Genomic DNA, 25,472 nt, shown 5'->3' with positions numbered 1-25,472 from the left:
ATTATTATTATTCCTCGCCTCACCTCGCGCCTCCAGGGTTGGGGGTTTGATATCTGTCTCTGCCCTGTGTGCACAGAGTTTGCATGTTCTGTTTCCTCCAGGTACTCCGGTTTCCTTCCCTAGTCCAAAGACATGCATTGGCAGGCTGATTGGCATTTCTAAATTGTCCGTAGTGTATGAATGGGTGTGTGAGTGTGTGTGTGTGTGTGTGTGTGTGTGTGTGTGTGTGTGTGTGTGTGTGTGTGTGTGTGTGTGTGTGTGATTGTGCCCTGCGATGGGTTGGCACCCCATCCAGGGTGTCCCCTGGGATAGGCTCCTTATGACCCTGTGTAGAATAAGCAGTACAGAAAATGGATGGATGAATATATTATTATTATTATTATTATTATTATTATAAACCTTCCTTGGCTGCTATTGTATATTATGTTAATTATACTGCTTAATATCTAGGTCCGATTTTTCCTTTAATATCAGGTGCATTACAGTTGCTGAGTAACCGTATGCACCCTCTACTCCATCCATCAGTAAAAAGAGACTGCATAGAGCTACCATTATCAATACAGCAGGGACACTGAACGGCAGTGGAATGGTAGTGTGTTTGTGTGTGATGTTGTAGTGAGTGCATCAAACATAACAGTATTGCTGGGGATTTTAAACTCTGCACACTTACGGCCTTTTTTATTAGATACACCTAACTTGTTGTGACACCTTGTATATGTAGCTACAGCTTTTTATCACTGCACAGTTCATTTGAATCATTTTCAAGCACTTAATTAGGGTCATTGTTTAACCATAGGACTATTTTATATTTTTGGCTGGATATTTCTCATTGTTGGACTGTTCTCAACCCAGCATGGTCCTTAAAAATTCTAGCACTACCACTGTGACTTACATCTTTATACTGGCACCAGACACCGACATCCTCCTAATATCACTGCTTAACTTGGATTTCACCTTGAAAAAACAAAAAGTTTTTGTGAGGTACATGTTTCAGAAAGAGTTTCAATACCTATTTTTAGACCCTGTAGTGACGTTCTCTAAAAAACCCAATTAAAAAAAAGAGCCTAGCAACAAATCTAGAGACCTTATGAGCAGACTGTCCTGCACTTGATGCAGTTTTCCAGCTCATATCACAGCTGCTGGTTATACAAGTTGAGAAAGCAGATTCACTCAACTCACCACTAGTGTGTAAAGCCTGACTGAGCTGCTCTGTGTGTTGCAAACTCTTTTCAGGGGACAGTAGCTAAAGCACACTCAAAACATCACTAGAAGTTGCTATATGATATCATAGACTAATTTGCATTTTAATTCATGCATCATGATCATTGGCATATCAAATTACAAATTAGGGTACATGAAGAAGGAAGATTTTCAGTTAGAATATAATATTATAGAATAATGTAGAGTTTTACCCAGATAGGAACTAATAGATTCTTATAGAAAATGTCATCTTTGATCATGGCACCACAAACTAAACTTTTATGCATTTAAAGAATACTATACTTTAATAGACTAAAAGAAGCTGTGACAGTGAGTAGTCATGAAAGGTAAATAGTAGTAGATATAAGGAATCAGTTACTCACTTTTATTACTTTTAAATATCTTTAAGAAAAGCGTAAGGGGTGCACGGTGGCTTAGTGGTTAGCACGTTTGCATCACACCTCCAGGGTCAGGGGTTCGATTCCCACTGTGGCCCTGTGTGTGCGGAGTTTGCATGTTCTCCCTGTGCTGTGGGGGTTTCCTCTGGGTACTCCGGTTTCCTCCCCCAGTTCAAAGACATACATGGTAGGCTGATTGGCATGTCCAAAGTGTCTGTAGTGTGTGAATGTATATGTGAGTGTGCCCTGCGATGGATTGGCACCCTGTCCAGGGTGTACCCCACCTTGTGCCCGATGCTCCCTGGGATAGGCTTCAGGTTTCCCCATGACCCTGAAGGAAGGATAAGTGGTATAGAAGATGGATGGAAGAAAAGCGTTTAAAATGAAGAACAAATAGGTGAGAGGATGGGGAAAATAGTGGTGATCAGTGATTGGTCGTTGGGAATAATGGTGCTCAGTGATTGGGTGCAAGTCAAGCATTAAAGTTCTCACGAGAGCGGATGCGGACCCTGGACCCAGGAGCGCTGCACTGTTTACAGCAGAGGAAGAGGACATTGTACACAAACTGAGTCACATAGAACATTTTTTGTAACATGTCTGCAGATTTGACCTAGAAGAGGACTTAAATTTTTTTGTCCGCATGCGTTGTGGTTCTCTTGTAGACATGCGTCGGAGATCTATGCAGAAGTGAAGATATTTTGTGAATTTAAATGTTTTTGCGCATAAAAAGCATTTGTATTACAGATTACCTTTACGATGCCTTTAAGAACTTTTTGGTTACTGGACTGTAACTGGAGGAACAGGAAATCTCAACAGTTTCATTAAAAAAAATATCTCCTTTTGCTTTCCAAAGATGAACGAAAGTCGTATGGGTTTGGAACGACATGAGGGTGAGTAATTGACGACAGAATTTTCATTTTTGGGTGAGCTATCCCTTTAAAGTTTAAATGATACTGCTCAAAACCGGTTCTGACCAAATCATCTCGTTCAGCTCGTTCTCTCTCCAGTGCAGCTCCTGCTGGAAAGGGATGTGTGGCCTGCTTGTGTTGGTGAAGGGGCGTGGTCTGCGTGTGCTGGTGAAGGGGCTTGGCCTGTTCGTTCTCTCCAGTGCGGGCCCTATGGGCGAGGGGCGTGGCCTGCTCGAGTTTCTGTCTGACAGTCAGCCAGGGAGGAGTGGACGCACAAAAATGCAGTTTTCCACAACAGCCTCTTCCTTGTGTTCGGTCAAATTGGAGTCCCCTTCTGTAACGAACTGAGAAACGATTATTTGATTTCCTCTACACATTTCCGTCTTATTTTTGGATGAGGAAATCGCGAGGAGCTTTTTGGGCAGTAACGTAAGTATCCGTGTGAAGCGTCTCTCGGCCCAGGTAGCGCAGACCCTAATTTAGCTTCCTTGTCTTACATTTACCGCTTCGTATCCTTAACGTGTGTTTCAGCAGGTAGCAAGATGCTCAAATCTAGTCTGTGTAAGCAGTTTCCTTCTCCAATTGGATGTGTTATTGCTCAAATCTTAGCACGACTTAACCAAACGTGCCAACATTGCGCTGTGGTAGTAGCTAGTAAGTGTTTATGACCTGGTAAACCCTGACTAGCTTTAGTCCTCTCAGTGGAGCCGTATCATTTCTTCAGTGGTATATTAAATATACATTTGGAGCGTTAGGTTACTAGCAGTACTTTTTTTTTTAAATTTATTATTGGGTTAGTGTGACACAGTTAAAGTTGATACACTGAGTACGGTATTTGTGAAGACAAGACAAGGCTAGGCTCGAAATTGAATACTAGCCTTCTAAGTAGTATATGTGAAAACAGTACCCCAGCTTTGGTAAGCAAGGCTAGCACCTTTCATACTAATCAGTAGGGTAGTATGCGCCTGAGCAAAGGTGCACACGAGTGAGAACAGCACAGCTACATTGTCTACATCTCGGAGAGAAGGTTTTTTTATGCTAGATGTTGTTCTTGTTATATTGTTCTTTCTTAAACAAATGTCTTATTTTGTGTCATTTTAGCCACTCCTTCCTTTATGACGTTCAAGGTTGTAACCCACGAGACTCCAAGTGCAGTCCTGGAGAGCTGGAGTCTACAGGAGCTTATGGATTTTTCTTCTCAAACACTTGATTCACTTCTTCTTCTGTTAATAACCAGATGTTTTAGGTGTGATAGAAGGGTAATGTTCAAACTGTGCTGGGCCATACAACGCTGCAGTTAGGCAACCCTGTGGTAGCTGTTTTGGAAATATTTTGAAATCTCGTCACTCCCTAGCTATGTTAGAAATCCTGTTCTGTTTTGAAGTTTGTAGCTGCTAACCTGGTGCCTGTGGGACTGCGATGCCTGTTCTGACTTTGCCAGTGTGTACGACCTTAAACATAATGTGTCAGCTTATGTCTGAAGCGTCTTGTTTTGCATATAAACTATAGACAGGCAGATCCAAAGCATGCCACCTTATGTCGGTCTTCAAATCTGTACACCTAATGAGGACTCGGTTCTGTCTGCTGAAAAAGCCTACACTGCGCAGTAACGATTTCTTTCCTGTTGTGTCTCTCCTCAGCATGAAGCCTTTGTGATAGGATGAGAAGCCCGGTGCCTCGGTTCAGGGACGTCGAGAAGCAGGCGAGCAGCTTGCAACCAGTGCAGTGTGTTCCTCCCTGTCATGACAGACAGAGCACCATGTGGTTTGTTCGGGACGCCTGTGGCATTGTCTGTGGCGTTATCACATGGCTGCTTGTTTTCTTTGCGGACTTTGTCGTGCTGTTTGTCATGCTGATTCCATCCAAGAACCTGACCTACAGCTTGATGAACGGTGCAGTCTTTAACAGCCTTGCCTTTCTGGCTTTGGCATCGCATTTCAGGGCCATGTGCACAGATCCGGTAAGTTCCTAATCAGTCAAAACATATGAAGGAATATGCATGTACTGTATCAGAAGTTAAACTTGGGTTCTACGGGTTTTCAGGGCGCTGTACCAAAAGGAAATGCCACAAAAGAATACATAGAAAGCTTGCAGCTGAAGCCAGGTCAGGTGGTGTACAAATGTCCTAAATGCTGCAGCATTAAGCCTGACCGAGCTCACCACTGTAGGTAAGAAAGACATGCTCTAATACGTAGCTAAGACTGTATATATATGCTGGCCATGTGTACTGGAACCGTGCAATGGTTTGTTTGCAACTTTAGACCCATCTGTGGCATAATGGTTTGTAAAATTTTTTTATTTTGTATTTATTTATTAATTTTTTTTATAAACACTGAACATGGTGGTGCTTCTAGCTCATTTGTCAAACATTCATCTTCACTGGTGCAAAAATGTTCCTTTTGACATGGTGTTTGTTTATTGTTGTGAATTACAATACATTGCTACATAATGTGCTTATACAATTCTTTAAATCCATAGTGACAAAGTGTGCAATTGTTTTCTTTGGTCTTTTTTTCTCCTTTTTCATCCTTGTTTCATTTAATCAGCGTCTGTAAAAGATGCATTCGAAAGATGGACCACCACTGCCCGTGGGTCAACAACTGTGTTGGTGAAAATAACCAGAAATACTTTGTGCTCTTCACGGTACGTAACACACTTCTGTGTGAGTTAAGATTTTGCTAATATTAATATCTTACTTTTGTATTGGTAATTGTTTGTCAGTGTCTGTGCATAACAGATAAAACAAAGAAAAATCGGATTTTGCCAGAGGTTATAAATTGTGCACAATTTTTGCCAAGATGCGATTCCCTTGTAAGGTAGTTTCTGACAGGATGGTAGAATTTGATTGGTCCTCCATATCTTTCTACTGAAAACAACCGATCTAACAAAGTATCGAAGGGGCAGTCATTATAATTTAAAGGCATAACATTGGCTGCCCAGCCCTCTTTGGCAGTGTATTAAAGGGGACCTATTATGCAAAATTTACATGGTGTTTGAACATAAATGTGTGTCGACGGTGTGTGTACACACTACAATGGTAAAAATCCACCGATTCCTTTTTTTTAATATTACCCATAAATCATAAACAGTGTCTGAAAATGAGCCGTTTACGTTTTCCATCCAATGTGATGTCATGTTGGAACAGGCCCCGCCCACAACAAGTGATGGACTCTGCCCTATTAGCATAGCCCCTCCCCTAAGTGAGCTGCACACAGTCCGCCTTGTAAAAACGAACACAAGAGTCTTCATGTACTCCAGTGAAGACGCAGTGGGGTAGTTTTATTTTATTATTATTTTATATTAAGGAAATGTGCCCCCCAAAATAGCTACCTTTGTGTATGTTTATGAGAATCATTTTACACCAGACTGCTTTGTGAACGAGGGTCAATACAAAGCAGGATCTGCTGAAAAGTTTATTCTCAAGCATGGATCAATACCTCCTGTTTGTGATCCAGCTTCATATCCAGAAGATGTAAGTATCACACTTTAAATTTTGAATGTTTGCAAATCGCCTTTCTGAATGTGCTTATTGGCAGATTCCACGGCTAATGCGGTTAAAGTTGCCATTGTCTCCGATCAAATTCAGAGACCTGAGCTGTCGTCATATTTATTTTTAAAGCGTCATGAAACACTAAACTACATTTTCTGAGAATTTAACAGAGGTGATCGTGTCGCACGTCATAAAAGACAATCTCAGCATCCGTTAATTTTAATTGTAGGAGAAAACTAGTTAGTTTTGAGGTTTTTTTCCCACTATTTTCATTTTCCGCCTTTGAAATCTCATCGTGTCACATGTCGCAGGCATTGACGTTGCGATGTACTATAGTACATCGATGACGTGTCAGTGTCTCATAATTATTCATGAGCCTGCGTGTTCTTATCATATGAGAAGATGCTGTCTCTTAAGTATTCATGACAGCACGTGGTGCATTTCTACAGATGTAGTAGATGAGAGAGGTGTTCAAATGGGTCAGAGGTGTTTGTTTCAGTGGTGTAAGTGTTCAAGTGTGTTGTCTCGGGAGAGCTTGAGAATTGGAGAAAGGTGGACTTCAGACTTGCTCATGAAAGCAGTTTGCGTCTACACAATGATGCGGTACTCAGTCCAGAGGACTTTTCCATCCCTTCAAATGAGGTGTCTAATTTTTAAACGTAATAGTTTTACTTGCCTTTTGAGCTAATTAAACCGCTTAAAGCTCTGCAGGCCATGCAAAACTGTACACCCAGTGTCCGTGTTGGAGGGAAGAGCCTTGGCTTTTTTATTTGTGAAAAGCTCGCGCCTATTAATTAACTACAATTCCGACACTTCTCCCATCTGCGCTGCCTCCGGTTTTGTTTTCCTCCATAGTCATGCCAGATTCAAATAGACAGGGCAGAGGACCTGCACTGCTACCTATTGTGTCTCCATTTAGCCCTGGGGATTCAGGAGGAGAGATGTCCTCTACCTCATCAGAGTCCTGCGTACTGCTGCCACTTCAAACTTTGTCACTATCTGTCTTTATTGTGAGTGTTCTGAAGGCCTGCCCCCCTCTTCCTCCCCTGCCTTTCCCTGCCACACCCACTGCCCCTCCCTTCTTCACACGTCCATTTAAGTTGCATTTTTCAAAAACATTGAGAGGTAGACTTGAGCTGAAAGAGGGAGGTTTCATGACCGTTTAACCCGAAAACACTTACTGTCTGTATAATTCATAGATATAGGGCTGAACACCGGTATTTATGGTGTCAGTCATATTGGTTTTCCTAATTTGTTGTTTCCATATCCTAAGCAGGAGCTGTAAAGGCACAGCCCTCTTCTGGAAAGGGGGGCGGGGCATAGCAGCTCATTTGCATTTAAAGAGACACACCTGAAAACAGCGTGTTTTTTATTCCACCAAAAAAGGGACATTTACAGCACAGTATAATAAATGATCTGTGGGGTATTTTGAGCTGAAACTTCACAGACACATTCTGGGGACACCTGAGACATGTATTACATCTTGTAAAAAGGGGCATAATAGGTCTCCTTTAAAGGCAAAGGGTAAAGCGGGTTAAGGCATAACTTCTTGCCTGGCCCACTCTGGCAGTCTGGTTAAAAAAAATGTATACACGCTTATACAACTGAAATTGTTTATCTGGAAAATATGACAATTTGTCCATACATCCATTAAATCTAAACACGTAAAGACACCTTTTGTGTCAGTTTGGTTACTGTGAGCCACAGGAAGAAGGATAGAAATGAATGTGCTGCAGTGGCCCACTGTTTTGGACAGTGTAACCTTGAGTCTTTCTTTGCATTTCAGATGTACATTGCACTCATCTCTTTGCATGCCTTGTTCATGGTGGTTCTCCATTTTTTGTACTGCTTTGAAGATGATTGGACAAGTAAGTAAAAGCATTTATGACTACATTATGAATGACACATAAATCACATGTAAATGTTAAGATCCCATGTTCTATTTTTACATGCCAAGCATTAAAAAAAGTTTCCTGTTTTAGCCTATCGAAACATTAAAAAAAAAAAAAAAGTATTTAAGCTGATGTTATACAGTGTGAACACACTGATGTTGATGGCGGAATAAAATTGTAGACTCATTAATAGCTGGATGCAGTTTAATAGTAAATAAAAGTGAAATCTAATTAAAAGTTTATTCTTGACAGCTGAATTAATCTAAAATATTTGATGCAGTGCCACTGTTACTATGACTGCTGATGTCATTTGGATAAAGGTTCTGTTACCATACAAAATGTCAGGACTAGTTCGATGAAAATGGATTTACTGTAACACATGTTCAATTTGCACATTTGTTAGTGTTCTGGTGTTTCATCATTATCCATGTAGAATACATACACTCAAGATGGCAGTCTTAATTGATCAATGAACTGTTGTTAACAGGTCAGCGATGTCTCGTATTACACAGTTGTATAACAAATAAACAGTACGGTTAAGTATCAATTTCACTTTCATCTAGTATATCATAGTCCCTGATCTCCTTACTACTAAAAGCTGATCAGCCACATTAATGATTCAGTATTTTGGATTTTGACCCGAGCAGGCTTGGGGAGTAATGAAATACGGCGTTACGTAAGCAGGATACAAAAAACTGGTAACTGTAATTGGTTACAGTTATGTGAAAAAAAACCTAAGTAATCAGAGTACAGGTACATTTTGTAAAAATTGGGAATACTATCAGGATTACAAATTTTTTTTTTTCATTTAAAACCAAAGAAATTAATCTTTTTACACAACACAATATAGACAGACAGTTAGTTCTGGTTCGCTCTTGCCAGTCGAAACAATGCCCAGGGCCATATAAGGTCATTTTTAATTTCATGTTGTCACATTTCATGTTATCACATGTGTAAATGGAGGCAGAAGGTTCACTCGTGGCGTCTGATATTTTATTTTATTCCATGGACCTTCAAAAGAATGTAGGAAAAAATGTAAAACGTGGACAGAGTGAAATAAATTTTGTTTATGTGATGCTAATAGTATGTCTCTTTCAGTGTATTAAAGTCTGCATTCACAGTAACAGTGTTTTGAACACTATTAAGCCCCCCCCCTTTAAAAAAAAAGAACTTCAGGTTTTTGGAAAACCAGAATATGATCACCCTAGCTTTTATGATGTAATGTTAGGGACAGTGAGCATTCAAATAATTAATTCAAACAGATTATAATAATTCAAATATTGAACGTTTTATGCTCTACAATAAGCTCAAAATAAAAGTATTTTAAATGATATTGCTTTTCTTTTGACTTTATTTACATGTGTGACCTTGAAGTAATCCAAAAATAATTATCAGATTACATGACTTTCATATTGTGATACTTGGATTACGTTACTGATTACATTTTTTAAGAAGTAATTTGTAACTGTGACGGAATACATTTTTAAAGTAACCCTCCCAACCTCATATAGTGGCTTTAAACACGAGCACCGTGTAGTAGCTGTGTCATCCTGCTCTTTACCCTGTACTGCGTGTTAAGCACCCACCCTTTCCCCTCCAACCCCAGAATGCAGTACCTTCTCACCTCCAGCTACAGTCATCCTCCTCATCCTCCTGTGCTTTGAGGGCCTCCTCTTTCTCATCTTCACCTCTGTGATGTTTGGCACCCAAGTCCATTCCATCTGTACGGATGAGACGGTGAGTGACCCAAACCCCTTTCCTCTGCCCATCTTTCCAACTTTGCGCTAGAAAATATTTGGGTTCTGCAGATTTAATCTGTACGAAATGATTGAGTAAAAGTGCTGATTTAGGTTTTGCCTTTGGTTTCCTGTTGAACATGTCGGCAGTGTGATGATTCTTTATGTTTCTTTTCACTCTGGTATTTATTCTGGTATTTATATAAATCTGGTATTTAGAACACCATAGACATCAGAAACTGTGCACTTCTGACCCAGAATACGATAGTCAGACATAACACTATTCCCCACAAGCAGAGATGCATTATATCTGGGTCATTCTTTGGCCTAAAATGGATTTACTTTGAAACTACCCTCAAGTTCAGTCATAAGACTACCGCACACTTGTCTGACTGCCACCACAAGGCTTTGAAATGGTTGTATTAGGTGAAATTATTAGCACAGACCCTTTCCTTTAAGCATCTTATAGTGCACTTTGGCTTATTTTCAGTGAAGTCAGTAAAAGAGTATTATCCATTTGTTCCAACTAGACATTTGTCTTTGAATCTCTTTCATTTCGCATGGAAGAAAGTCTTTCTGTGGGTGCATTTATTTTAAGTGTCTTTTAGGTTTTTGTTTTTTTTCTCACCCATGTCAAACCAGATAATAAATCAAGTTGTTATATATGTTGAGGTTGAACATGCATTGATTTGTTTCTGGTACATCTTTCGTGTTACTCTGCCTACTAACAAACATTCTCCTCCTAAACTCATCAAGGCTTTTTATACAACTGAACTCTTTGCACATTTACTACTTTCAATTTCTTAGTTCAGATTGCATTATAGAAGCTTAAGTTGTTCTTTAAGGCTGCTAAGAACATTTTGCACATGGTTCTTCTGGCAGTTCTCTAGAGAAAGACTTGATCAATCACATCCACTCTGAAGTTTTGGTTGTCTCTTGTTTTTAGGGTATAGAGCAGTTGAAAAAGGAAGAGAGAAGATGGGCTAAAAAAACTAAATGGATGAACATGAAGGCGGTATTTGGACACCCCTTCTCAATAGCATGGTTTAGTCCATTTTCTACACCTGACCACGGGAAAGCTGACCCCTACCAGTACGTGGTCTGAGTTCAGGAAGAGTAGCCCCCTTTCCTTTCCAGCTTTACGGTAGAGATTGGAGTTCACTGGACCCGTTTAACTCCAAAAACTCTGGCCAACATCCGTGATTGTAATCCTGACTTAAGCGATGTGTCTTGCATTACATTTACCAGTGGGACTATTACTTTGCTGTAATGAAACCTATATGTAAAACATTTATCCCATATCTTATATCTTTGCATCCATTTATTTTCCGCAAAGATAAACTTCAGGACCGTAGCTCATTTTACACCAGACGGAGTAACCGCTTAGGCACTGTTGCAGTCCTCCTTGCATGGTGTTAATCAGTGTAGCCTTTACTCTACAGTGTATCTTTTTGGTGCTTTTAAAAGAGACACCTCTTTTAGGTGAACTCTGGGTGCCAACTGACTTGTTCTTTCCAGTTTTTGGTCAATACAGTACAAATTTAGATAGAACCGATCACTAAAAACTCATCAGTGTTCTGTAGGCTAGATGCATTTAATCACATGCAGATTGATTCAGTTGGACATCAGATTAGTATCTGACTTGGTTGGTGTAGCTTAATGATTTAAAGCCACAAGGTGAAACTCTTATTTATGCGTAACCTAAGCAGCAACGGTGCAAGCATCTGACTCCTTTGTTGCTTATGATGATATACAGTATGTCATTTACTATAGTGAAAAAGGTGTAATGAGAAACACAATGCAACAACACTGTTCAGTTAAATAGAAGGGATATGGTATGATTTCACTGAAGTTACAGAAAATCCTAAACAATTGGGGTTGAAGCATTGCTACTGCAGTGCTCTTAAAGAGGGTTTTTTTGTTTTTGTTACAATAAGCCACATAATCTAATCATCACTAATGACTAATCAAGTGTCTTGTTTCTTGCCATGTGTGTTGCATCACTTCTGGTGTAAAATGGGCTTTAATAATGTTACTCAATAACCTTATGTACATGTATATTCCTATTCACATGTCTATATAAAATTTGAGATTGGGAACAAGGGAAATGATTCATTCTGTGCCATTCTGTAACATTTAATTTCTGTGAAACTCCAAACACAAGCCAAACACATCTTTTAGGTTCTGATTATTAATTAACCTGTTTTTTGTTTTTGTTTATTTGTTTGTTTTCACATTGTTCCTTGTTTTCTTTTCCATGGATGGCCCAAATGCAGCCAAATGTTGTTAGCCTTCCTGTGCTTTTCATTCCCGGTCAGGAAGTAAGAGTGTAAAATGTAGTTAGGAAAAACTGATGGCATGTCATGATGGGTATTGCTGAGTAATGAGTGAAGATATCATTATATGAAGAAGATAATGTATCAAAAATGTCTTATAAATCAAGTAACTGTCCCTTGCAGTGTTACAGGAGCATATAAAATAAAACACAGTGTTCCTAAATAGTTCAGTGCAAGACAATTCTAATTGTTAAGTCTATGAATAATATTATATCATGGCACTACAATTGCTGACAGAAACCGACTCATTGTGACTCATTTGAAACAATTTACTTTAAATCTGTAAATAAAGTATATACATTGTTTTTTTTTTTTTAACCATTTATAACAACTATGATACATGTGGTGTTTTTTTTTTTTTTTTTTTTTTTTTTTCCTGTTTGGTATTTGATAGCTAATGTAAAAAAGTAATCCATTCCTTTTAAGTGTCATTAATACTCATAAAAAGCCTTTTAAAGGTATATTAGATATATTTATGTTTAATATTTATTTCAAATATGTTCATTTAAAAGGTCTAAAGGTGCAGTTTGTAAAGTGTTTCTAGATCTTTCTCATGCCACGCAGCGGATTTTTTGCTCATTTCCATGTTTCAGCCTTTTATTTGCATTTTTCCGGTCTTTAAATTTGTTCAACACAAATGAAACAGTAATGCTCAGCTCTGACCCATTTAGGGAAAACAGATGGGGTTGGGTTTGCTTTACTAGAAATCATGTGAATGTTCTAAGGGGCATTACAATTATAATTACAATCTAATCCTCACAGGAGACACACTAACCTTTCCAAAACCCATAAACATTTTTTTTTTCTTTTCAGGTGCTGGTGTTTTTAATTGAGTAGTTCCTTGGTCAGTTTTCTGATTCTGTACACAATGGCCATGTTATTATTTTTACAGAACTGTAATGAGAAGGCTGTACAGTTGGTGATTTTTTTTTTTCTCTCCCCTTTATGAATGAGTTAAAATTAACAAAACAATTAGGTATGGCACTCACTGGGAATTTTGGACAGTTTTCAAGATTAAAGTGAAAAAGAAATCCTTGTTAGTGTTCTGTACTTTTTTTTTTATTATCTTGATGTCCAAACTCCTTGTATTGTTCTCTTTTTCATTTGTTCTGGCTCTCTCACTCATTTCTGTCCCTATCTTTCAGTAACTAATTCTTTGTATTCTTTTCTTCTGTAGATGTTTGACTTCTGTAGATGTCTATGACTCTCTGTTTGTCTTAAAAGCTAAAAGTTGAATCATTTACTTAAACAAAAGTGATGCCATTCTGTTTGGTATGAAATGGAGGTAAGCCTTGATCACTACTGGCTGAAAAGCCAGGTAAATCCCAGCTGATACATTTGGTGACTGAATGCATGCTGATGCTGAAATTGGAAAGCTAGACTTTGTTTTTCTTTTTCTTTGCAGAGTACATTATGAATGCCGACCGCATGCTGCATGTGCACTGTGCTTTTTATTCATCCATATTTAACATTTACTTTATTAGGGATTAGTTCAGCACTCTCTTCAGTCCCAACTACACACCTACAAACATTTGTCCCACATCCCACTTTATCCAGCCATAGTGTCACTGTGCTTTATTTTCCAGTGCAGTCAAGGGAATTTCAGTTGGTGTATGTTTTCTAGTTGTGCACGTATCATGAAATAAGCTCACATCTAAACATTGTGTTTTCTTTTTTTAGGGTATTGAGCGACTAAAAGGAGAGACTCCAACATGGGAGAAGACTTCATGCTGGGAGGCCATGAAATTAGCATTTGGTGGTCCACTGTCTCTGGCGTGGTTCAGCCCCTTCTCTGACCTTTCCTGTAGGACAAATGACTCATCCAACATCCCTGAAGCCCCACAAGGGGAAATAATAGCAGAGGATGTCATTGAAATTCCTTTACAACAGTAAAGACCGACTGAACAGTGCTTGTTGAGCCTGTAATGCAAAATAGTAGATGAGAACAATGGGGACCTATTTTTTATAAAAACTATAACTTTAAATGAGCTCTGTTTACTTTGTAGCCAACACCAACTATGATGGTGTCGATAAAGTATTGATTGTGAGCTACAAGCAACAGGAATAAACTAATATTCTTAAATGGATATGAGATTTCATTTCCCTGCAAAATGTATGAAACAAGGGAAGAAGTATTGATCCAAGTAACTTTGGGTCAAGAAACATTCCCTCCACAAAACATAGTATTCAAGTTTATTCATCTTGCCAAGTGCCTTAAAATGTATAATTAACCAAAAATTCCTACATTACTCAAGTATTATTGGGACAGTTAACATTTTTCCATTTGCCAGTGGATACCATGATCTTGGGCATACTGTCAGAAATAAGACATGGACAAAGTAGAACAGGTGTATTTTGATGGGAAATACATTGTTCTGTTGAACTCAAACACTGATGACATTAAGTCTATTTGTGCCCAGCAATACTTTGTGCAAAGGGGTTAATCGAAGTGTTTGACAGAGTATTAACTGGAGTGAAATCCTCGATGCTGTAAGGGCATTATGATGTTATAATTGTGCATTCTTCCACACCTAATTATTATTTTGAAACAGTTATTGTGATATTTTGTGTAATGTGAACACTTAATGTGAATAAAAAGCAGACACAATTTAATAAAAAAGAAGACGTTTACTTCAAATGAGTGTGCTCATTGTGTTTTTGCACAATTTCACAGCGTGTGAGTGATGTCATGGAGAGCTGCTCCTTCTCCTGTGTTTAACAGACGATGTATTGTCACTACATAATTTAAAATGAGCACACCTCTAACTCGCTTCACGCAACAAGGGTGGTCTGGTGAGATAGCTTACTCATGCTATCTGAGAACCAGGATTCTGGTTATAACTGGAACTTCTCTTTCATATGCTGAGTCCTGTATTGCCAGACAAGCCCCATGCTGAAGACCATCACAACAGTCCAGTTAAGCAGTTGGACATTGCATGACCTAGCCTATAGGTATCCCAAAGGCTATGCGGTCCCATCCAGTCTGTACAACCTCGCAAAACAGGTGAGGTCCAATTCACTAAAGAGCATATTCCCAGTGGTGCAAAATCATTACACTGTGGTGAAGAAATGGTTCATGAAGAATTGTAATGAAACAAAATTACTGTTCGGTAAGATATCCCTGCACACCACAATACAAAAAACCCTGAAAACTTGGCTGAACGATTTATAAATGATCTTTTCAATCTTCATAGTTAACACAGCTGAGAGATCAGTCATCCTTTTTCACATCTAATTGTTGCTCCTTTAGAGATGATCCATGCAAGATGAAGAGCCCCAACAAAGTTAGTGAGATGCCAACCCACCACAAGAGCGCATGGCTTTCTCCAAAAATCACATGTCCAAGGAATGCCTGAAAAACGTAAACAGCAAAGACAAAGCACACATCAAAATACCATTTGCATTTCGTTAAAAAAAAAAAAAACACCTATAATGGTGTTAATAAATGAATGTTTTAATGCTGGCTATACCACAGTGCTGTTAAATTGGTCAAATCCGATTGGTCAGAAGTTGTCGGTTAATTTTCTATAACAGCAGTTCTGGACAATAGTGCTGTCTGTAATTCAAATCACAGGTTTATATCAATGTGCTCATTCTAATACATTATCATTCCTACAGTTACAACTTACACAAGGACTTACACAGTGGATGCTCACCATAATCTAAGGCTAATAATAAACAGATTAAAACTGTGTTGTTATTTATCAAAGAAGAATATATAATCATAGATAAAGTGATAAGGGAACGTTTTCTTTGTTTATTTAACATTTGTAGAAGTCGTCTCCATTGTCAGTAAGTTTTCAGCCATGGAGAAGGACGAAGGACTTTTGTGGTTTCTCAGTAACATGACAATGAAAGTGATAAGAGGAACTAACTTGTTCCACAACTTGAATGTAACTACAAAAACAGTTGTTCATGAATAAACAAGGAATTTAATCTTTGGCAAATTGCTGTGGTATAGGACAAATAAAATGTATTTCAGGACATGCTGTTAAAGGAAAATAATAACTTCTGGGTGGACATGTAATAGCCCTCTGCTTAAAGTAGAGCTGCATCACACCACCCTGTTGTTGCTTATTTTCCTGTAATAGCACACCCCATTGTGTTTTACTCCATTCTAAATTAAAATGCACTGAATTGCTTTTTTTGAACCTTTATGTTCTTTATTACAGTTTGTTGTGCTGAGTCTCACCGAGGAGACGAAATTAGAGGCAGTAGTGGTTACAGTAGCCCGAGCCGAAGACGAGGACTGTCGCAGCGCCTTGGCAAAGAAGGTCCACATCACAGCATTAGAGCTGAACAGCAGAAGGCCACACACCAGTCTCAGAGGAATGTGGACCTGTGGATAACATCAGCATACTGAAATGAGGCTCAGGTGATTACAGTGTATCACATTCAGTCCTTGACCAGTGTTTTATTTAAAATATTCCAAATTATTTTGGTTGTATTATATCATATTATGGGGGTATGGTGGCTTAGGGGTTAGCACATTTGGGGGTTGGGGGTTTGAATCTCCCCTCCGCCCTGTGTTCCAGCTGTCCGCATGTTCTCCCTGTACTTTGGGGGTTTCCTCTGAGTACTCCGGTTTCCTCGCCCTGTCCAAAGACATGTGTTGTAGTGTGTGTGAATGTGTGTGCGATTGTGCCCTGTGATGGGTTGGCACCCCGCCTTGTGCCCTGAGTTCCCCGGGATAGGCTCCATATAGTGTATGTAGTATAAGTGTGGTACAGAAAATGGATGGATGGATATCATATTATGGACAGATGAATAGGTATGGAAAATGAGTCTCGCTTATGCTCCATTCCAGATGCACTGCTACGTTTTATGCACCGAAACAAATAATTAAAAAAAAGATGTCATTTTCACCCATTCACACGCTGTAGTGTCGACACCAGATGTTAAACTGTCCTCCTCAACAGTCCACTTTCTCACAGTGCTGTCGCACAGGTCTTTAAGGTAAGAGGCACCCAGTGATAACTTTGCAGATGAGGACGCGAGAGCACCAAACAATCCGGCTAACAACGCGTATATCAACCCAGTCAGCATATCTACACGTGCATGTTATAGTACACAACCAGTAACGACGAACAGAAGCTAATACTACTGTACAGAATAGGCAACATCGTACATAATGGTGTAAGCAAACATTGAATGAGGAAGTATGCGGAAGCAGAGGAATACTTTCCGCGCGTGTTGATGACGTCAGGACAACGTCTGTGTTTGTTAGCGCTAGTGTTAGCTGCTTGCCTTGAGACTATACTGGATGTTTAACACGATATAACAATGAGCAAGAAAGGTAACGTCTCGTGGGTGAAACCGAGCGAGCCAGCATTTCTGCGAAAATTCAAGAATGATGTTGGTTACAAAGAAGGACCAACAGTGGAAACAAAGGTAGCTAGCTAAGCTTACTATTCTCTCCTGTTAAATGCTATTTAGACATACATGCTGTGGCTTCATGTGTAACTTGTATCACAGAGAGAGGAACTGCCGAGGTGTGATGAGGACAGCGGCGACAGTGACCGAGAGGACGAAATGCCGCAAGTGGTGGTGTTAAAGAAGGGGGACCTGACCGCAGAAGAGGCTCTGCAGCTCAAGAAAGACACGAAAGACTCTAACAAAGGTAGCTAAGCATCTATAGTGTGCAAATGTTTCCCAGTAGGAATGCAGTGTTTCCTCAGCATTAACTCTGTAGTATTTCTGCACAACACAGATTAGTTTGCACGACCGATTTAGGCAAATGCATGCCACATTAGATCATAGACTCATTTGCATAGTCGTCACAAATCGTCATGGTCATTTGCTTGTGTTATATGAAGAAGGAATATTTTCTGAGGACGTTCACTATAGAAAATAATCATTCTTATAGAAGCACTGGATAGGATGATGAAACCGCTGAATCAGTTTCTACCACTGTGGATGGTCCCATATTGATTCCATCCATCCATTATCTGTACCGCTTATCCTTCACAGGGAGCCTGAGGCATATCCCAGGGCACAATGGGGGGACACCCTGGACAGGGTTCCAACCCATCGCAGGGCACAATCACGTGGAACAGAACATGGAGACTCCACACACACAGGGTGGAGGTGGGATTCAAACCCCCCAACCCTGTAGATGCAAGGCAACAGTGTTAATCGCTAAGCCACCGTGCCCTCCACCCTAAAGATTAATTTACATGTATGGCATTTGGCATGGTTGAGGGTTAAGGGCCTTGCTTACGGCAGCTTGTAGTCCAACAACTTAACCATTGAGCTACCACTGCCCTTATTCACAGAGCATGTCAGTGGGGTGCAGTCAGACCTGATCTAGCTCCTCCTGTGTAGGTGTAGTCAAGGCAGAAGTCCAGGGCGTAGAGCAGGGGTGGGCAATCTTGTCCGGAAAGGGCCGGTGTGGGTGCAGGTTTTCATTCCAACCAAGCAGGAGGCACACCTGATTCCACCTGTTTAATCAGTTGATCTTGGCTTTTAATAGATTCAGGTGTGGCTTCTGCTTGGTTGGAATGAAAACCTGCACCCACACTGGCCCTTTCCGTATAAGATTGCCCACCCCTGGCATAGAGACAACTCTGTGTTTCAGGCTGGACTGTGTTGTTTGGGTTGGGGTTAGGCTTAGAGGAGGAACTGGATCAGGTCCAGCTCCACCTTCCTGGATTTATGGTTCTGCATCAATGACCATCTCTAAAGACTTGTACTTCCCAAAAACAATTTATGTCCAAGACTCACTTTTGCTTCAGGGGATAATCTCACCTGGACACTGACTTGTACCTATATTGTAGACTGCTGTAACCATAAAGACTGTACTCATCTCAGGGCTCTTATTCACAATATACTCATAGCCAACATCCTTTTAACACACTTGGTACTGTTTGACTTTATAGTATATAGCTGTAGAAGACATTTATATTCCCGTTATCCAGTATAAGGAAAATGAGGATGGTTCTCTTTTGAGTCTCAAGGTTTCTTCTTCGTCAGCTCATGGAGTTTTTCCTTGCCATTGGGTTGCTCATTAGGGATCTAAAATCTACATCTGGATTTCTTTAAAACTGTTTTGTGACAATGTCTCTTGTTAAAAGTGCCATACAAATGGAATTGTATTGAATTGAACGTTTGGTATAAGCCCTTTACATTTTCTCTATCAACTGCCTGATCAACATACAAGCCCAGAACCTTCATGTGATTTATGTAGAGTCCAGGGATTAGGCATGTGTGTGCGCACACACACACACACACACACACACACACACACACACACACAGAGGGTTTTGGTACAAATTTACAGGTAATCTAAAACAATCCTTTGCTGCAGTCAATGCCAAATTCAATACAGAACTTGAAAACATTAATAAAATAATAATTTTTGCCCTAGATGAGCAGCCTCCTGCCGATGGAAAAATCCTATTTAAGAAGCCAGCGAAACGTTCCTCAGATAAATTTGAAGGCATAAAAGCTAGCTCCAACAGCAAGAAGAAGAAGAGCGAGAAGGAGGAGAAGAAGGAGTCTGGAGTGAAGGTGAAGAACAGCAGCCTCTTGTCTTTTGGTGATGATGAGGAGGAAGACTGAGACATACCTTTATCAATCAGCTGAACTGGATTCTCCAGAGTATATGATGTTAGAACCCACACCCACCGAACTTTTAATGAAATTGCTTTGTAATTTGAAATACTTTTCTTTGAGACAGATGAAAGACATCTTTACTGCCTTTTGTTCAGTATTTAAATGATTAAATTCTTATCTTGGCATGTGTGCAGGAACATTTTAATAATCGACGAGCAAAAATAGGTGTTGTCCATCCTATGCGTGACAATGACAGAAAAATGACATGCAACAGTTTCAGTAGAAAATATTGTCTTGCTGTAACTTTCTGTCTAATGTCCCATTTGTATTTTCCTTGCCAGACTTAACATACTTTTGGAAATGATAGGAGGCAGCTATGTATTTTATCATTGTTTAAAACTGGTTTGCTTAAAGCAAAATGCAAATTATGAACACGTAACATGTGGTTGGGTTCAGCTGAAATCACTGTATTGAGATTTTGTGTTGTAGTAGACAAATTATTCTGCCAAAAGCAGATGTTCATACATGTATAGCTTCTATAAAGGAGCTGTGTGTAGTTTTTAATGTTTTTTTTCCTCAGGGTTGAGATACTAGTATATAACGCTTTCATTGTGGTTTATATATATATATATATATATATATATATATATATATATATATATACTCTAAAAAAAAAAAAAAAAAAAAAAATTACTGTTATCTTCATATGTGGTCATGTGTTAATTTTATTATATTGACTTGGAAACCAGAGGCAATATATTATAGTATATAACTTATAAAGACTTTATTAAACTACACAGGGCTGTGAGAAAATGTGAATATTTACTCTGCCAATCTGCAGTCAGTTCACATTTCACCTTCACAAACAAATGACACATTACAGAAGATCAGATTATTATTATTATTTTTTTTTTTTTTTTGCAGTGATGACTGGAGTGTAAATCAGTTTTTTTTTTTTTTTTTAGAATTATGATAATCAGCACCAACACTACATGGATTGAGTCCTGCTTACACATGTCTGCACCCAGACTGCAATATTACACAAAGAAATCAGAGTGTCTGAAATGAACATCATGGATGTAGCTAACATGATATTACATCTGTGAGCATCACTGAACAAAAATACAGAAGCCGTCCATTCTTGAAGCTTACTCAAATGTGATAGCCGGACATGTCAAATAGCATGTAGACTTTCCAGCTAGCAAAAACAGCAAACTGAGCTTTTGACAGGAAGACATTATTCTAAATCTGATTCATGACTTATTTAAATCAAATGCCACACTGAAATCACACTAAAGTGGTGCTGGTTAATTAGTATTGATTTGTAAAATTAGCATACAAAAATTAACCATTTGAATAAGATGGTGTGTTACAAATGACCATGGCAATCCATAACAGTTGTTTTTTGTAGAAGAAACAGTTAGTACACAATTGATTCTTGGAAAAGCATTAACAAGTATGACACTGCAATTCATTCCATTTCTGATTATCAAGGAGTTTTAAGAGAAAACCCTTTCACAGTTTGATGTTAAAGCACTGTTACATTCCCTTTTTTCCTAAAAGAAAAAAGAAAAGATTAAGGTACAAGGACAAAAAAAAATTATTGGACACCAAATAACCTCCGTAATAAAACTAAGTGGAGTGTTTTTTTTTCTGCTAGGTTATTCTCACCATTGGGTAGACAGGAAAAAGTGATACAAATAATTGTAAAAAAAAAAAATATTTAAAAAGCTTAAAAACAGATTAACAAGTAAGAGGTATAAATGACTCCATAGGGGATACGGTTGTATTTAACGTTTCTTTGCCCAACAGGAAAAGCGTATCTGGTCCCCAAAGTTGAATTTTTGTGTCGAAGGTCATCACCAGTGAGCACGTCAGCAGCATATTCATCAAATGGCCTCTGCCTTCTGAAGAACTTGAAAAAATGTGCAGCACTCACTGACTCTGACCAGCAACAGCACTAACTACTGGATAAAAACCTCACTGAGCTGGTTTAATTCGATGTTTTATGAGGTTTAAAAACATGCTACAAACCCGTTAGTTTTGTCAGTGGTGAGATAAAAAGAGGAATATAAGATGGCCCTTGCGCCATGTTTATGCAGTAGGTAATGCCCTCCACAAGGGGGCAGTCAACAAGAATAAAAAAAGAAAACCCAACCCACTAGCATGAGTAGATATCACATATGGCTTCATGTTCCAAAAGATATCACTCGATGCATCATGTACTTAAGGAAATCAGTGAGAATATTTTGCAGCTTTGTGACCTGTTAGACCCTGAGAATGACCCCAACCTAACAAAGTCCAGAAGTGTTGTTAAGCCACTAGCTATAGGCTGCTTGAAAAAATTCAAAATGTAAATGTGCGTAAACTGAGAAGATATGATAAAGGCAGGACTAATCACTGAATAAAGGCAGAAGTGCTGGTGGAGGTGTTGCTTTCGAGGCCACCACAACTGCAGCTCTCCGAGAGGCTCTCATATGTGCTCAGGGTGAGACTGCAGGCAGGAAATCATGTCCTGAACTGGCTTGCCCTCGAAGCAGATCTGATACACAGCCGTGAACAAGGGGAACCTAGGACACAAGGCATATTTATTTAAAAAAAATTCAAATCACTGGAAATTATTTACAATGTAACGATAAAATACAGCAGGGCATGCTGTTATAGTAAAATAATCAACAACGGCGTGATGTCATATGACTTGTCATGATAACAGCGTGTATGGAAGTATTTTATTATTCTTACAATTTTTATTTATTTATTACAAAACATCCCCCCCCATTTATAGCTACATTTAACATCAGTTCTACAGTCCCCTCCAACCCTTTTGGAATGGCAAGACCAATTCATTTGTTTGTGCTATACACCAAAGCCATTTGGGAACATGAGAAGAGAGTTTAGAATTTTAGCTTGTATTTCCTGGTATTTACATCTAGATGTGTTAAACAACATAAAACATAGAACTTTTTGTATCAGACCACTCAATTTTTAGGTGTGCAAAAATATTGGAACATATGTTCTGTCATTTAACACATATCTACATCGTAATACCAGGAAATAAAAGCTGAAATTCTAAACTCTCTCACTGTAAATAGTCTTTCCTTCAACATCCTCTTTTTTCTTGCTCTTGATGTTACTAAGTCAGAATAATGCAGCTTGTCACATAACTGAGAAACCACAAAGCCCTCGGTCCTGAAGCCTTTCAGATGTCAGAAAACTGTTACAAAGCATTTACACTGGAGACCCTACATAAATGTCTTCTCATAGAAATTCACCATATCAGTAATTACACACTTTTTTTTTTTTTTTTTTAAACAGAACATACGCCATACAAGTCCCTGTGATAGTTGTTAAAGTAATGAGAACATATTAATTGTTAAGTTAATTAAAAAATGAAGTGCATTAATATTAATATAATTCTATGATCAGTACTACGGGCAGAGCTGCATTTGACCAATCTGAATCGAGCATTCAAAAGCACTGTGGTACAATTAATTACATAAAAATAAGCATCCAAATTCACTGTGCACTGCTAAAAGGTTGAGAACTTTTTTTTTGCTATAACAAATGCACTCACTTTTCCACTAGGCCCTTCTGCTTTAGGATGTGGTTAACTTCAGCAGATGTTAGTGGCCCTTGAAGCTTTTGGCCGTTCAGCATCTCCTTCTCGAGTTCCTCAATGCTCTAGGACAAGAAAACAGTCATGATCTCATTAACCTGAAGCTCAACACAAGTTCCTAAAATCTAAATCATGAAACTAAAGGTGATCAAAGGTTTATCAATGGTTCATGTTTAACATTCAACACCACAGGAGTAACGTTAAAAATTCTCCCATGCTGGGATACTGGGCATCATACTGCTTCAGACCTTGCCTGTCGTGACGAAGGCCTCTGCCACGCGACGGTTGCGTCCGCCGTAGCAGGTGGTGATGAGGTCGGCTACTCCACAGCTTTCCAAAAAGGTAGCAGAGGACACGGAGCCGTCTTTACTGAAGAGTCTGGCAAAGGCAATCATCTCCATCAGCCCCAACCTGATCACCGCTGCTTTGGTGTTGTCTCCACACTGCAGGCCATCACAGAAACCTGCACCCACGGCCACAATGTTCTAGAAAGCGGAGGCTTATAATTATTATTATTATTAACAATGACTTTATTTATATAGCATATTTAATCCATTAAAATGCAAAGTAAGAAGGATAAACAAACACAAAATACAAATAAACAGCAAAGGAAAGCAAGGAATTTCAGGAGTGAGTTTTTGCTCATTAATTTAAATTTAAACTCGTCTTAAATTAAAATTAAGAAAAGAAAAAAAATTGCTTATAATATCAAATGAAAACACCACACACACATGCACACACACACAAACAGGTGCATCTCAAAAAGTATAATAATCATGGAAAAGTTTGTTTCCCCCCCCCATAATTTAATTAAAAAAGTGGAACTTACAGATTAATTACACATAAAGTGAAATATTTCTTTTTTTGTTTTAATCTTGATGATCACTGCTTACAGCTCATGGAAATCAAAAATCCAGTATCTCAAAATATTAAAATAAAGGATTTATAATACAGAAATGTCAACCTTCGTAAAATGTTAATTTATGCACTCAATACTTGGTCAGGGCTCCTGGCATGCGTGGCATGGAGGCTCATGGAATTCCGGAAACAAAAAGAATTCATACCATTAAAGTCCATAAATGAAATTATGTGTAATAAAGAGGAATGACACAGGAAAAAAAAAAATATTGAACACACTAACAAATTCATTTACTACTTTGTGGAGAAGCCTTTGTTTGTAATGACAGCTTCAAGACGCTTCCTGTATGAAGAAATTAATGGGTCGCAGTATTCAGGTGTGATTTTGGCCCATTCTTTTAAACATATTGTCTTTAAATCTTGTTCAATTGGATTCAAGTTAGGTGACTGACTGGGCTATTCTAATGCCTTGATTTTTTTTCTCTGACATCAATTGAGTTTCGTTTGCTGTATGCTTTGGATCGTTGTCCTGCTGGAAGGTCCACCCACGTCTCATCTTTATCATCCTGGTGGATGGCAGCAGATTCTTCTCAAGAATCTCCCAGTAAAGGGCTCCATTCATTGTTCATTCAATTATATGAAAATGCCAGCACCATGCGATGAAAAACAGCCCCACACCATGATGCTTCCACCTCCAAACTTCACTGTTGGTATAGTGTTTTAAGGTGATGTGCAGTGCCATTTCTTCTCCAAACATGGTGTGTAGTATGACAGCCAAAAAGTTCTCACCAGATTACACTCTCCCAGTATTTCATAGACTTGTCCAAATTAGTTGTAGAAACTTTAAACGAGCTTCGACATGCCTTTTCTTTAGTAATGGGGTCTTATAGGGTGAGCATGAGCAGTGTAGTGCATTGTCTATTGTTTTCTCTGTGACGATAGTACCTGTTGCCTCCAAGTGTTTCTGGAGCTCTTTCCGAGTGGTCCCTAGCTCTTGGGCTACTCTTCTGACTATTCTTCTGACTCCCTGGTCAGAAATCTTGCGAGGCGCTCCTGTGCGTGGCCGGTTGATGACGGAGTGATGCTGCTTCCACTTGTGGATAATGGTCCAAATGGTGCTTACTGGAGGATTCAGAAATTTTGAAATACGCCTGTATCCGATTCAATCAATATGTTTTGCAACAATAAGGTTGCAAAGGTCTTGGGAGAGCTCTTTGCTTTTAGCCATCATGAGATGTTTCTTGTGTGACACCCTGGTAACGAAAAGCCTTTTTATAGACCATCAATTTACTAACCCAGTTGATACTAATTTGCACAGATTGGAGATATAATTACTTATGGATTTCAGCTGGTTCCTTGCCTTACCTTGCCTTGGAGAACTGCTTTTTCTTAGTGTGTTTAATACTTTTTTCCTGTGCCATTCCACTTTATTACACATAACTTTATTTATGGACAGATTTCTTGATTTAATATTGATGTCTGGT

General features: G+C 38.9%; 4 protein-coding genes across 5 annotated transcripts in view; 2 read left to right on the top strand and 2 right to left on the bottom strand.

Annotated features, from left to right (window-relative positions):
• Positions 1 to 2,557: 2,557 nt before the first annotated feature.
• Positions 2,558 to 14,661, top strand: zdhhc3a (zinc finger DHHC-type palmitoyltransferase 3a). 2 transcript variants are annotated; one of them, XM_053633402.1, is made up of 7 exons: positions 2,558 to 2,935; positions 4,147 to 4,466; positions 4,550 to 4,674; positions 5,053 to 5,149; positions 7,783 to 7,864; positions 9,495 to 9,625; positions 13,641 to 14,661. In XM_053633402.1, exons 2-7 carry the CDS (start codon positions 4,167 to 4,169, stop codon positions 13,851 to 13,853), a joined length of 948 nt encoding a protein of 315 aa, XP_053489377.1. In that variant the 5' UTR covers positions 2,558 to 2,935; positions 4,147 to 4,166; the 3' UTR covers positions 13,854 to 14,661. The 2 variants fall into 2 exon arrangements, with proteins under 2 accessions (XP_053489377.1, XP_053489378.1); XM_053633403.1 differs by lacking the exon at positions 13,641 to 14,661 and adding an exon at positions 10,571 to 13,076 and having other exon boundaries at positions 2,591 to 2,935.
• tmem42a (transmembrane protein 42a) lies at positions 14,553 to 17,099 on the bottom strand. The gene is made up of 3 exons (XM_053633422.1): positions 16,827 to 17,099; positions 16,153 to 16,299; positions 14,553 to 15,312 (listed from the first exon to the last, which is right to left on the bottom strand). The coding sequence occupies exons 1-3, from the start codon at positions 17,004 to 17,006 to the stop codon at positions 15,172 to 15,174; spliced, it is 468 nt and encodes a 155-aa protein (XP_053489397.1). The 5' UTR covers positions 17,007 to 17,099; the 3' UTR covers positions 14,553 to 15,171.
• Positions 17,100 to 17,150: 51 nt separating this feature from the next.
• Positions 17,151 to 19,697, top strand: kiaa1143 (KIAA1143 ortholog). Its single transcript, XM_053633434.1, has 3 exons — positions 17,151 to 17,351; positions 17,436 to 17,580; positions 19,327 to 19,697. Exons 1-3 carry the CDS (start codon positions 17,244 to 17,246, stop codon positions 19,518 to 19,520), a joined length of 447 nt encoding a protein of 148 aa, XP_053489409.1. The 5' UTR covers positions 17,151 to 17,243; the 3' UTR covers positions 19,521 to 19,697.
• Positions 19,698 to 20,812: 1,115 nt separating this feature from the next.
• gpd1l (glycerol-3-phosphate dehydrogenase 1 like) overlaps positions 20,813 to 25,472 on the bottom strand; it is a 10,369-nt gene continuing 5,709 nt past the window's right edge. Inside the window, exons 6-8 of the mRNA XM_053633397.1 lie at positions 23,379 to 23,615; positions 23,089 to 23,195; positions 20,813 to 22,084 (exon numbers count right to left, since the gene is read on the bottom strand). Coding sequence (XP_053489372.1) covers positions 21,988 to 22,084; positions 23,089 to 23,195; positions 23,379 to 23,615 — 441 coding nt within the window. The 3' untranslated portion in view covers positions 20,813 to 21,987. The remainder of the gene's footprint in view (positions 22,085 to 23,088; positions 23,196 to 23,378; positions 23,616 to 25,472) is intronic.

This window comes from Ictalurus furcatus, chromosome 1, assembly GCF_023375685.1.
Source record: "Ictalurus furcatus strain D&B chromosome 1, Billie_1.0, whole genome shotgun sequence".
In the NCBI taxonomy this organism is placed as follows: domain Eukaryota; kingdom Metazoa; phylum Chordata; class Actinopteri; order Siluriformes; family Ictaluridae; genus Ictalurus; species Ictalurus furcatus.
This window is presented reverse-complemented; position numbering and strand designations above follow the sequence as displayed.

Excerpts from the sequence above, each read along its gene's own strand:
- tmem42a (XM_053633422.1), bottom strand. The coding sequence starts at position 17,006 with ATGCTGACTGGGTTGATATACGCGTTGTTAGCCGGATTGTTTGGTGCT. Across the intron at positions 16,300-16,826 it reads ACACTACAGCGTGTGAATGG|GTCCACATTCCTCTGAGACT; the intron begins GTGAAAATGACA and ends TGTTATCCACAG. Across the intron at positions 15,313-16,152 it reads CCTCTAATTTCGTCTCCTCG|GCATTCCTTGGACATGTGAT; the intron begins GTGAGACTCAGC and ends TACGTTTTTCAG.
- zdhhc3a (XM_053633402.1), top strand. The coding sequence starts at position 4,167 with ATGAGAAGCCCGGTGCCTCGGTTCAGGGACGTCGAGAAGCAGGCGAGC. Across the intron at positions 5,150-7,782 it reads AATACTTTGTGCTCTTCACG|ATGTACATTGCACTCATCTC; the intron begins GTACGTAACACA and ends TTTGCATTTCAG. Across the intron at positions 7,865-9,494 it reads CTTTGAAGATGATTGGACAA|AATGCAGTACCTTCTCACCT; the intron begins GTAAGTAAAAGC and ends CTCCAACCCCAG.
- kiaa1143 (XM_053633434.1), top strand. The coding sequence starts at position 17,244 with ATGAGCAAGAAAGGTAACGTCTCGTGGGTGAAACCGAGCGAGCCAGCA. Across the intron at positions 17,352-17,435 it reads GACCAACAGTGGAAACAAAG|AGAGAGGAACTGCCGAGGTG; the intron begins GTAGCTAGCTAA and ends CTTGTATCACAG. Across the intron at positions 17,581-19,326 it reads CACGAAAGACTCTAACAAAG|ATGAGCAGCCTCCTGCCGAT; the intron begins GTAGCTAAGCAT and ends TTTTTGCCCTAG.